The sequence below is a fragment of the Anomaloglossus baeobatrachus genome, chromosome 2, assembly GCF_048569485.1.
Source record: "Anomaloglossus baeobatrachus isolate aAnoBae1 chromosome 2, aAnoBae1.hap1, whole genome shotgun sequence".
NCBI classification, from domain to species: Eukaryota; Metazoa; Chordata; class Amphibia; order Anura; family Aromobatidae; genus Anomaloglossus; species Anomaloglossus baeobatrachus.
In genome coordinates, this window is record NC_134354.1 from 348,450,857 (window position 1) to 348,463,434 (window position 12,578).

The window sequence follows — 12,578 nt, forward strand, 5'->3', positions numbered from 1 at the left end:
AGGCAATGCTGCTCGCTTAGCCACACCACCTCCCACTGCAGCTTGCGCTTCTAGCTGCCTGGGACAAGAGTCCCTTTTCCTTGGATGAACTTTTCACCTGACACCTTCAGTCAGGTATGCGCCTTGCTGGTGGCTTCAGTCCTCTTCCATATTGAGAAGGAGTTTTTCTCCCCCAAGTGGACTGGCTACTCCTGACCACGGATGCCAGCCTCTTAGTCTAGGGAGCAGCGTACTGGCTCCACTCTGCTTCGGGACATTGGACACCCCAGGAGTCTTCCCTTCCCAGAAATCATCCTGAAAATCAGCGCGATCTTCTCGAGCTCAGGTCATTCCCCCTTCTGCTAGCAGGTCGTTTGATTCGAGTCCAATTGGACAATGCAACAGCTGTGGCCTATGTCAATCGGCAGGGAGGTACCAGCAGCTAGACAGCTTATCTCGAGGTCCTCAGGATCCTCACCTGGGCCGAATCGACGGGGGTCTGTGTTTTCAGCGTTACACATACCGGGAGTAGAGAACTGGGCAGCGGACCTTCTAAGTCGCCAAGGCATGGCCGCCTGAGAGTGGTTTCTCCACCTAGAAGTGTTCCCACACATCTGCACTCACTGGAGTACACCAGACGTGGATCTAATGGCCTCAAGGTTGAACGCAATGGTACCCGCGTTCTTAACCAGGTCACGTGGATCCACAGTCCATTGGCGCGGATGCTCTAGTCTCCTGAAGTAGTTTCCGTCTGCCTTTACATGTTTTTCGCCTCTGCCCCTTCTGCCGCGAGTAATCAGGAAGATCAAGGCAGAAGGAGTCCCGGTGATACTAATAGCACCGGACTAGCCCAGGTGCGCCTGGTATGCTGAATTAGTACAATTGCTCATGGCGCCTCGTAAGCATCCCAGACCTGCTGACCCAAGGGCCCATTTCCCATCAGAACTCCAGAGCCCTGAAGCTGACGGCCTAGCCATTGAGACCTGGACTTAAACAAGAGCGAGATTCTCTCCTGCAGTCATCTCCACCATGTACAGTGCCCGAAAGCCGGCCTTCATACCAGTTTTACCACTGTACGTGGAAAACTTTCCTTTCCCAGTGCAGGGAATCTAATGTCCAATCTATGCCTCTGGCGATACCCAGAATTCTTGATTTGTTTTTGTTTGCAGTCAGGGTGGAAAGGTCTCTAAATTTGTTAGACCGCGTCAGAGCCCTCAGATATTACATATCCACGACAGCCCCCTTTAGGAAAACGGACTCTTTGTTCGTCATTCCTGAGGGGCCTAAGAAGGGACAGGCAGCTTCAAAGGCGACTCTCGCTCGCTGGATTCGCTCTGCGATCCAGGAACTCTACCGCTTGCAACTCAAGCCCATTTCTAGTGGGCTGCAGGCTCATTCCACGCGAGCAGTTGGCGCTTCGTGGGCCATTCGGCATCAGGCTTCAGTGGAACAGAGGTGTAAGGCTGCGACCTGGTCTTGCCTACATACTGTTTCAAAGCATTACGGAGTCCATACCCAGGCTTCGGCTGAGGTGAACCTAGGTAGGAAAATTCTGCAAACGATAGTGGAGTACCTATCTCAGTAGGCGCTCCTGGCTATCTGGGACTGGTTCCTAGTCCTTGGGTTGCGTTGTTTATTGTTTACCTACCCATGGACTGCTTTAGGACGTCCCATGGTCCTGTGTCCCCCAATGAGGCGTCAGAGAAAAACGGATTTTTGTGTACTCACCGTAAAATCGTTTTCTCTTAGCCCTCATTGGGGGACACAGCACCCTCCCTTTTGCCCTGTTGGGCCTTAGCTTTTTTCTGTCTCAGTACTTTTTTTGTTATGAGTATTCACTCACGTTTTTGTTACTTTGTTCTCCTACTGCTTGTGTACTAAAACTGAAGTAGCCTGGCTGGGCCAGGGAGTGTATACTGCAGGGGAGGAGCTAACATCTTTGCATCTACTTAGTGTCCTCCTACGGATAAGCAGCATAACACCCTTGGTCCTGTGTCCCCCAATGATGGCTAAGAGAAAACGATTTTACGGTGAGTACACAAAAATCCGTTTTTTCCTATTTTCCTGCTCTAAAACCAGGGTGCGTCTTATGGTCAGGTGCGTCTTATAGCCCGAAAAATACAATATATACAATTATTTACATGAATAGTAACACACATCATACCAGTAATCATAACTGTGATCCCAGTTATCAAAGTGAATAAGCAATCTGTTCTCCACAATATCGAAAATGGTAGCCACACAAAGCAAGGAAGGATTCTTCCGATCCACAGCTTCCAATTTCATGCCGACTCGGAACCCCGATGGGGTAACAGGCTACATGTGAAAGAAAACACAGGATAGTTCTGACATGATAATCAGACAGAAAAAGAAATGATGAACACGTGAAAGATGTCAGAAAGAAAATGAAGATGTGGTGTGCCCAACTATGGCTTCTTACCGTGTTATAGCTTTTAAAGAAAGTTTTGGGGGCTGCTTGAGCTTTACATTGTTTCAGATATGTGGGCCAGCTAAACTCCCCATCTTTATAACCTATGAATACAATGTAAAAGACATGGCATGTAACACAAATTACCCAGAAGTAATTAATAAATACATGTTAGCCCAAAATGATGTACAGATAAATGACACTTTACTTATCTAAGACACAGTGTATTTCTCATGACAATGCTGAAGATTGCAACTACTACCGTGTTTCCCCGAAAGTAGGACCCCCCCCGAAAGTAAGACAGGGTGGGGGTTACGGGGGGGTCCTTCAATGGTAAGGCCTCCCCCGAATGTAAGGCAGGGTTGGGGGGCCGCTGTGAAATGTAAGGCCCTTACCTTTGGGCCGCGGCTGTCCCCCATTGGGTCCCCAGGCTCCAGAGGTGTCCTCAGGTGCAGCTGGGCGGGTCCAGCGCTCATGGGGTTAACTCGCCGTGTTAACCCCGCAATCCGCCCAGCTCAACAGCTCATTGGCCGCCCCTGCTCCCCACGTCACCGCCGGCCCCCGGCTCGAGCGCTGATTGGCCTAGCAGCTCGGGCTGTAATTGGCCGCCCCAGCCCCACGTCACCGCTGTTTCCCTGCTGATTGGCACAGCGTTCCCTGCAGCACAGGCCTTCCGCACCCACAGCCGCACCGCAGAGGAAAACGTCCAGCATTTAAAAACCAAGTAGGGAAACATGTACTGTATACCCTGGCACAACAGCCTCACTAAAAAACTTAGGCAAAGGTCTAGGGCTGCAGAGCGGCGGTGGAAGAAAACGCACTCCCAGGAAGACTTCACCACATTCAAAAATGCAATTCACACATTTCGTTCAGTCCTCACCTCCGCTAAACACGATTACTTCAGAAACCTCATATCCTCTCTAACACACAACCCCAAACAGTTATTCAACACTTTCAACTCCCTCCTTCGCCCACCACTGCCCCCTCCAACCTCCCTCATTTCTGCAGAAGACTTTGCCACCTATTTCCAAGAAAAAATCGACCTAATAAGGCAAGTCTTCTCTGCTCAGCCACCACAACCCCTTCATGTAGCTGACCACTGCTCCTCCCCCATAAACTTCCTCCCCACCATCACCGAAGGAGAGCTTGCACGTCTGCTCTCAAAAGCGCACCTCACCACCTGCGCACTTGACCCCATGCCATCCCACCTCCTTCCCAACCTCACCACCATCCTTATTCCAGCCTTAACCCATCTCTTCAACCTATCTTTAACGACTGGAACCTTCCCCTCTGCCTTTAAACATGCAACAGTCACACCTATCCTAAAGAAACCTTCCCTCGATCCAACCTCTACTACCAGCTACCGCCCCATATCACTACTCCCACTTGCCTCAAAACTCCTGGAACAGCATGTCCATGCTGAACTTTCCTCCCACCTCTCCTCTAACGCTCTCTTTGACAACCTACAGTCCGGCTTCCGTCCACATCACTCCACCGAAACTGCCCTGACTAAAATCACAAATGACTTGCTTACTGCCAAAGCGAACAAGCACTTCTCTATACTCCTACTCCTAGACCTGTCCTCAGCCTTCGATACCGTTGACCACTCCCTCCTATTACAGACCCTCTCTTCCCTTGGTGTCAGAGACCTCGCCCTCTCTTGGATCTCTTCATACCTCTCAAATCGCACTTTTAGTGTCTCCCACTCCCACACAACCTCTTCATCCCACCATCTCTCTGTTGGCGTCCCTCAAGGCTCTGTCCTAGGACCCCTACTTTTCTCTATCTACACATTTGGCCTGGGACAACTCATAAAGTCCCATGGCTTCCAATACCACCTATATGCCGACGACACCCAGATCTACCTCTCTGGCCCAGATGCCACATCTCTGCTGTCCAAAATCCCGAAATGTCTATCTGCTATATCCTCCTTCTTCTCCTCTCGCTTCCTAAAGCTCAATGTGGCCAAAACTGAACTAATCATCTTTCCTCCGTCTCACCTACACTCTCCACCTGATCTATCTATTACAATAAATAACACCACGCTCTCGCCAGTACCCAAAGTTCGCTGCCTCGGAGTGACCTTTGACTCTGCCTTATCCTTCATACCACACATCCAATCCCTCACCACCTCCTGCCGTCTTCAACTCAAAAATATTTCCAGAATCCGCCCTTTCCTCAATTTGCAATCAACTAAAATGCTAGTGCATGCCCTCATAATCTCCCGCCTCGACTACTGTAACATCCTCCTCTGTGGCCTCCCTGCCAACACGCTTGCCCCTCTCCAGTCCATCCTTAACTCTGCTGCCCGACTTATCCACCTCTCTCCTCAATACCACCCCGCTTCTCCCCTCTGCATGTCCCTCCACTGGCTTCCAATCTTCCACCGTATCCAATTCAAACTTCTAACACTGACCTACAAAGCTGTGCATAATCTTTCCCCTCCGTACATCTCCGAACTACTCTCCCACTACACTCCAACACGTCACCTCCGGTCCTCCCAAGATCTCCTCCTCTCCTCCTCTCTCATTCGCTCCTCACACAACCGACTCCAAGACTTCTCCCGAGCATCCCCAGTCTCCTGGAACTCGCTGCCTCAACACGTCAGACTATCCCCTACCCTTGCAAACTTCAAACGGAACCTGAAAACGCACCTGTTCCGAAATGCCTACAATCTACAATGAACTCGCTGCCGCCCGACCACCGTGCGGAGCTGCCGCCCGACCACCGTGCGGAGCTGCCGCCCGACCACCGTGCGGAGCTGCCGCCCGACCACCGTGCGGAGCTGCCGCCCGACCACCGTGCGGAGCTGCCGCCCGACCACCGTGCGGAGCTGCCGCCTGACCTACACCCCACCTATTGTCTCCTCCCCATAATCCTATAGAATGTAAGCCCGCAAGGGTAGGGCCCTCTTCCCTCTGTACTAGTCTGTCTACTGTAACTTGTATACGTATTTTGTATGTAACCCCCTTCTCATGTACAGCACCATGGAATTAATGGTGCTCTATAAATAAATAATAATAATAATAATATAGGGTATGGGGCTGTGTGCAGTGGGATACGGCACTGTTATGGGGTGTGGGGCTGTGTGCAGTGGGATACGGCACTGTTATGGGGTGTGGGGCTGTGTGCAGTGGGATACAGCACTGTTATGGTATGCAGGCAGAGGGTATACGGCAATTACCGTACAGTACCGTACCGTAGTGTGTTACTGTTACCGTACTTTGATTTGTTGTCTGCTTTCCAGTTGAACGGTGTAACGTTAAGTACTGTACTGTAAAAGATATACTGAATGATAAACAATGCTGATACGGTACCGTATATTTTTACCCCTAGACATGATCTTCCAGTATAACTCATTCAGACTGTTTGTTGTTGTTGTTAGTTCGTTGTTTTACATGTTATACATGGAAATACCGTCATACGGTAATACGGTAGTAACAAGATATTCTTGATACGCTACATTTGTTTTATTCTACTGTTTGGTGATGACCGACTCTTCAGCATGTTAATAAATGTTAATTTATTGGTTAAAAAGAAATAGTCATTTTTTTTCGGCTAATGTACGACCTCCCCCGAAAGTAAGACAGGGTGGGACTTTTTGGGGTAAAATTAATGTAAGACAGGGTCTTACTTTCGGGGAAACACGGTACTACGCAAGACCAAGCCAAGAAATCTTTTCTCCAGACAATGGATATTTTTTCTCGTTGGAGTCGCACTCAGCTTTTTTACAACCTTGGGTAAAAGCAGCATAAATCAAGTTGTGGGATTCTTGCAAGAATAATTTGTATTGGTGTAAAAAGAAAAAAAAAAAAAAACAGTATAAAAAGAAATACAGAAAATGAAAATGGGTCATTAATGTCATTAACTAGTCTCAAAAGAAGGGAATTTTGTTTACTTACCGTAAATTCCTTTTCTTCTAGCTCCAATTGGGAGACCCAGACAATTGGGTGTATAGCTACTGCCTCCGGAGGCCGCACAAAGTACTACACTTAAAAGTGTAAGGCCCCTCCCCTTCTGGCTATACACCCCCCCGTGGGAGCACGGGTCCCTCAGTTTTAGTGCAAAAGCAAGAAGGAGGAAAGCCAATAACTGTTTCAAAAACAAATTCAATCCGATAAACAATATCGGAGAACGTAACTTATCAACATGAACAACATGTGCACCCGAAAAACAAATACCCTCAGAAAAAACAGAGCGGGTGCTGGGTCTCCCAATTGGAGCTAGAAGAAAAGGAATTTACGGTAAGTAAACAAAATTCCCTTCTTCTTTTTCGCTCCTAATTGGGAGACCCAGACAATTGGGACGTCCAAAAGCAGTCCCTGGGTGGGTAAAAGAATACCTCGCGATCGGGCTGTCAGGCAGCCCTTTCTTACAGGTGGGCCACCGCCGCCTGCAGGACTTGTCTACCTAGGCTGGCATCCGCCGAAGCGTAGGTATGCACCTGATAATGCTTGGTGAAAGTGTGCAGACTCGACCAGGTAGCCGCCTGGCACACCTGCTGAGCCGTAGCCTGATGCCGTAATGCCCAGGACGCACCCACGGCTCTGGTAGAATGGGCCTTCAGTCCAGAAGGAGTCGGAAGCCCAGCAGAACGGTAGGCGTGAAGAATTGGTTCCTTGATCCACCGCGCAAGGGTGGATTTGGAAGCTTGCGACCCTTTATGCTGACCAGCGACCAGGATAAAGAGTGCATCCGAACGGCGCAGAGGCGCCGTGCGGGAAATGTAGATCCTGAGTGCTCTCACCAGGTCCAACAGATGCAAACCCTTTTCAAATTGGTGAACTGGATGCGGACACAAAGATGGTAAAGTGATATCCTGATTGAGATGAAAGGAAGATACCACCTTGGGAAGAAACTCTGGAATTGGACACAGTACTACCTTGTCTTGGTGAAACACCAGGAAGGGAGATTTGCAAGATAACGCCGCCAGCTCTGACACTCTCCGAAGAGACGTGACCGCCACCAGAAAAGCCACTTTCTGTGAAAGCCGAGAAAAGGAAATCTCCTTCATAGGCTCGAAAGGTGGCTTCTGGAGAGCAATTAGAACCTTGTTTAGATCCCAGGGTTCCAATGGCCGCTTGTAAGGGGGAACGATATGACAAACCCCTTGCAGGAACGTGCGTACCTTAGGAAGTCGCGCCAGGCGCTTCTGAAAGAATACGGATAGCGCAGAGACTTGTCCTTTAAGGGAGCTAAGCGACAAACCTTTTTCCAACCCAGACTGCAGGAAGGAAAGAAAAATAGGCAATGCAAATGGCCAGGGAGAAACTCCCTGAGCAGAGCACCAAGATAAGAATATCTTCCACGTTCTGTGGTAGATCTTGGCGGAGGATGGTTTCCTAGCCTGTCTCATGGTGGCAACAACATCATGAGATAAACCTGAGGTCCCTAGGATCCAGGACTCAATGGCCACACAGTCAGGTTCAGGGCCGCAGAATTCAGATGGAAAAACGGCCCTTGAGACAGCAAGTCTGGACGGCCTGGTAGCGCCCACGGTTGTCCTACCGTGAGATGCCACAGATCCGGGTACCACGACCTCCTTGGCCAGTCTGGAGCGACGAGAATGGCGCAACGGCAGTCGGACCTGATTTTGCGGAGCACTCTGGGCAACAATGCCAGAGGTGGGAACACATAAGGTAGTCGGAACTGCGACCAATCCTGAACTAAGGCGTCTGCCGCCAGAGCTCGGTGATCGTGAGACCGTGCCATGAAAACCGGGACCTTGTTGTTGTGCCGTGACGCCATCAGGTCGACGTCCGGCATCCCCCAGCGGCGACAGATCTCCTGAAACACGTCCGGGTGAAGGGACCATTCCCCTGCGTCCATGCCCTGGCGACTGAGAAAGTCTGCTTCCCAGTTTTCCACGCCTGGGATGTGAACTGCGGATATGGTGGATGCTGTGTTTTCCACCCACGTCCGAATCCGCCGGACTTCTTGAAAGGCTTGTCGACTGCGTGTTCCCCCTTGGTGGTTGATGTACGCCACCGCTGTGGAATTGTCCGACTGAATCCGGATCTGCTTGCCCTCCAGCCACTGTTGGAAGGCTCGCAGAGCAAGATAGACTGCTCTGATTTCCAGAACATTGATCTGAAGGGTGGACTCTCTCTGAGTCCACGTACCCTGAGCCCTGTGGTGAGGAAACACTGCTCCCCACCCTGATAGGCTCGCATCTGTCGTGACCACCGCCCAGGATGGGGGTAGGAACGACTTTCCTTTTGACAATGAGGTGGGAAGAAGCCACCATCGGAGAGAGTCCTTGGTTGCCTGAGAGAGGGAGACATCCCTGTCGAGGGACGTCGACTTCCCGTCCCATTGGCGGAGAATGTCCCATTGTAGAGGGCGCAGATGAAACTGCGCGAAAGGGACTGCTTCCATTGCTGCCACCATCTTCCCTAGGAAATGCATGAGGCGTCTCAAGGAGTGGGACTGGTTCTGCAGGAGAGATTGCACCCCTGTCTGCAGAGAGCACTGCTTGTCCAGTGGAAGCTTCACTATCGCTGAGAGAGTCTGAAACTCCATGCCAAGATATGTTAGTGATTGGGTCGGGGTTAGATTTGACTTTGAAAAGTTGATAATCCACCCGAAACTCTGGAGAGTCTTCAGTGCCACGTTCAGACTGTGTTGGCATGCCTCTTGAGAGGGTGCCTTTATAAGTAGATCGTCCAAATACGGGATCACGGAGTGACCCTGCGAGTGCAGGACAGCTACTACTGCTGCCATGACCTTGGTGAAGACCCGAGGGGCTGTTGCCAGCCCGAAAGGTAACGCTACGAACTGCAGGTGTTCGCTTTCTATAACGAAGCGTAGAAAACGCTGATGCTCTGGCGCAATCGGCACGTGAAGATAAGCATCTTTGATGTCTATTGATGCTAAGAAATCTCCTTGAGACATTGAGGCTATGACGGAGCGTAGAGATTCCATCCGGAACCTCCTGGTTTTTACGTGTTTGTTGAGCAACTTTAGATCCAGGACGGGCCGAAAGGACCCGTCCTTCTTTGGCACCACAAACAGATTGGAGTAAAAACCGTGACCTTGTTCCTGAAGAGGAACGGAAGTCACCACTCCTTCCGCCTTTAGAGCGGCCACCGCCTGCAGCAGAGCATCGGCTCGGTCGGGCGGTGGGGAAGTTCTGAAGAAACGAGTTGGAGGACGAGAGCTGAACTCTATCCTGTACCCGTGAGACAGAATGTCCCTCACCCAACGGTCTTTGACCTGTGACAGGCAAATGCCGCCAAAGCGGGAGAGCCTGCCACCGACCGAGGATGCGGAGAGAGGAGGCTGAAAGTCATGAGGAAGCCGTCTTGGTAACGGTTCTTCCTGCTGTCTTTTTTGGGCGTGACTGAGTCCGCCAAGAATCTGAGCCTCTCTGATCCTTTTGAGTCCTTTTGGACGAGGAGAATTGGGACCTGCCTGAGCCTCGAAAGGACCGAAAACCAGACTGACCCCTCCTTTGTTGGGGCTTGTTTTGTCTGTGTTGAGGTAAGGATGAGTCCTTACCCTTGGAGTGTTTAATGATTTCATCCAAACGCTCCCCAAACAATCAGTCACGAGAAAAAGGCAAACTGGTTAAGCACTTCTTGGAAGCAGAATCTGCTTTCCATTCTCTCAACCACAGGGCTCTGCGCAAAACCACGGAGTTGGCTGACGCCACCGCCGTACGGCTCGTAGAGTCCAGGACAGCATTAATCGCGTAAGACGCGAATGCAGACATTTGAGAGGTCAATGGTGCCACCTGCGGGGCAGATGTACGTGTGACCGAGTCGACTTGTATAAGCCCAGCTGAAATAGCTTGGAGTGCCCATACGGCTGCGAAAGCTGGCGCCAACGACGCTCCAATAGCTTCATAGATGGATTTTAGCCAGAGCTCCATCTGCCTGTCAGTGGCATCTTTAAGTGCCGCTCCATCTTCTACTGCAACTAAGGATCTAGCTGCAAGCCTGGAGATTGGAGGGTCCACCTTGGGACACTGGGTCCAACCCTTGACCACGTCAGGGGGAAAAGGATAGCGTGTATCTTTAAGCCGTTTAGAAAACCGCTTCTCAGGATAAGCGTGGTGTTTCTGGATTGCATCTCTAAAGTCAGAGTGGTCCAGAAAAGTGCTTAATTTACGCTTGGGATATCTGAAATGGAATTTCTCCTGCTGTGAAGCTGCCTCCTCCTCAGTAGGAGCTGGCGGAGAAATATCTAACATCCTATTGATGGACGCTATAAGATCATTCACTATGGCGTCACCATCCGGTGTATCCAGATTGAGAGCGGACCCAGGATCAGAATCTTGATCAGTTACATCCGCCTCATCACCCATAGATTCGTCCCGCTGGGATCCTGACCAGTGAGACGAAGTTGAGGGCCCCTCATAACGAGCCCGCTTAGGTTGTCTGGGACTGTCGTCCGAGTCAGAATCGTCACCCTGGGGTGCATGTGACACCCCCGGAGCTTGGAAGTGTTCCAGCTGAGGGGGACCAGGGAGCAATGATGCCACAGTGTCCATGGTCTGAGTTACTGGTCTAGACTGCAATGTTTCAAGAATCTTTGACATGGTCATAGACAATCTGTCAGCAAAAGCTGCAAACTCCGTTCCTGTCACCTGGACAGCATTCACAGGTGGTACACCCTGGGTCACGTCCAGCAGAGGCCCCGGCTGTGCAAGTTGCACAGGAGCCGAGCACTGCACACAATGGGGGTCAGTGGAACCTGCCGGTAGAGCAGCCCCACATGCGGTACAGGCAGCATATAATGTCTGTGCCTTGGCATCCTTGCGTTTTGCGGACGACATGCTGTTGCCTCCTTGTAATCTAGGAGGGGGTATAGCCGAGAATCACCAGCGACCGTACAGTACAAAGTATTTGCAAACACAAAATACTCAGTATACAAACGGCACAAGTGGGGGTGAGCCCTTGAGGCTGCTTACCGCCCGCTGAACAGCGGGTATGAGGCCGTAGAATCCCGTGTCTGGGTCTCCCCGTCTCCCCTCTGCAGCTCAGCATGCAGGCAGGAATGGCTGCCGGCGTTCTGTGAAGAGGGGCGGACCGTGGGCGTGCCACAAACAAAGAGCGGGAAACTGCGTCCTACTGTGCCTGGTGTGAGGGCTGGAGTATGTAAAAACGACTCCAGCCCTCAGCGCTGATGCTCTGTACAGCGTCCCGCCCTCCTCCTGACTGGCAGGTGCGGAGGCGGGAACGAACGAACTAGGCCACAAAAGCCGGGGACTGTAGTAATAAGCGCGGCCGTGATATATGCACGGCCAGCGCGGAAGTCCCCGGCGCACCACAAGTCCCAGCCGCGTCGCAGTCCCAGCGGCCGGCGCGACCGTTCTCCCTGAGTCTACCCACTCAGCTAAGCTGAAGTGAGGAAATGGCACAAGCGCAGCAGCGCTGTTGTCCCCGGCGCACTAACACACCCAGCAATGCTGCGGTGTGCGCGCGTATGCACGGGGACACAGAGTACCTTGACGGAGCAGGGCCATGTCCCTGACGATACTCAGCTCCATATCCAGCGGCTTCTCCAGGGGCTGCGGATGGAGCACGGTCTCAGTGCCTGGAGACCGGTAAAATCCCACTTCGCCCAGAGCCCTAATGGGGATGGGGAAGGAATCAGCATGTGGGCTCCAGCCTCCGTACCCGCAATGGGTACCTCAACCTTAACAAGCACCACCGACAGAAAGTGGGGTGAGAAGGGAGCATGCTGGGGACCCTAGTATGGGTCCTCTTTTCTTCCATCCGACATAGTCAGCAGCTGCTGCTGACTAAACAGTGGAGCTATGCGTGCGTGTCTGACCTCCTTCGCACAAAGCAAAAAACTGGGGGACCCGTGCTCCCACGGGGGGGTGTATAGCCAGAAGGGGAGGGGCCTTACACTTTTAAGTGTAGTACTTTGTGCGGCCTCCGGAGGCAGTAGCTATACACCCAATTGTCTGGGTCTCCCAATTAGGAGCGAAAAAGAAATCTAAACTTTATTGAACATAAAGGAAAAAAAGCAATTGAGGAAAGTGTACAGCTAACAATATTACAATCATAGCATGAGAATACTGGAGATACAGAATGGCAAAATGCATAGGTGTGTAAGACACTATATTTCATAGCAGAATAAGGATATGCAGTCATGCCCAAAAGTGTTGGCACCCTTGTAAATTGTTCCAGAAAATGAAGTACCGTATTTTTCGGATTAT

At 51.2% G+C, this 12,578-nt stretch overlaps 1 protein-coding gene across 2 annotated transcripts in view; it reads right to left on the reverse strand.

Annotated features, from left to right (window-relative positions):
* Positions 1-12,578, reverse strand: part of L3MBTL3 (L3MBTL histone methyl-lysine binding protein 3) — a 126,114-nt gene that overhangs the window by 35,595 nt on the left and 77,941 nt on the right. For both annotated transcript variants that reach the window (XM_075335992.1, XM_075335991.1), the window contains 2 exons: positions 2,420-2,511; positions 2,144-2,295 (listed from right to left, as the gene is read on the reverse strand). In XM_075335992.1, coding sequence (XP_075192107.1) covers positions 2,144-2,295; positions 2,420-2,511 — 244 coding nt within the window. The remainder of the gene's footprint in view (positions 1-2,143; positions 2,296-2,419; positions 2,512-12,578) is intronic.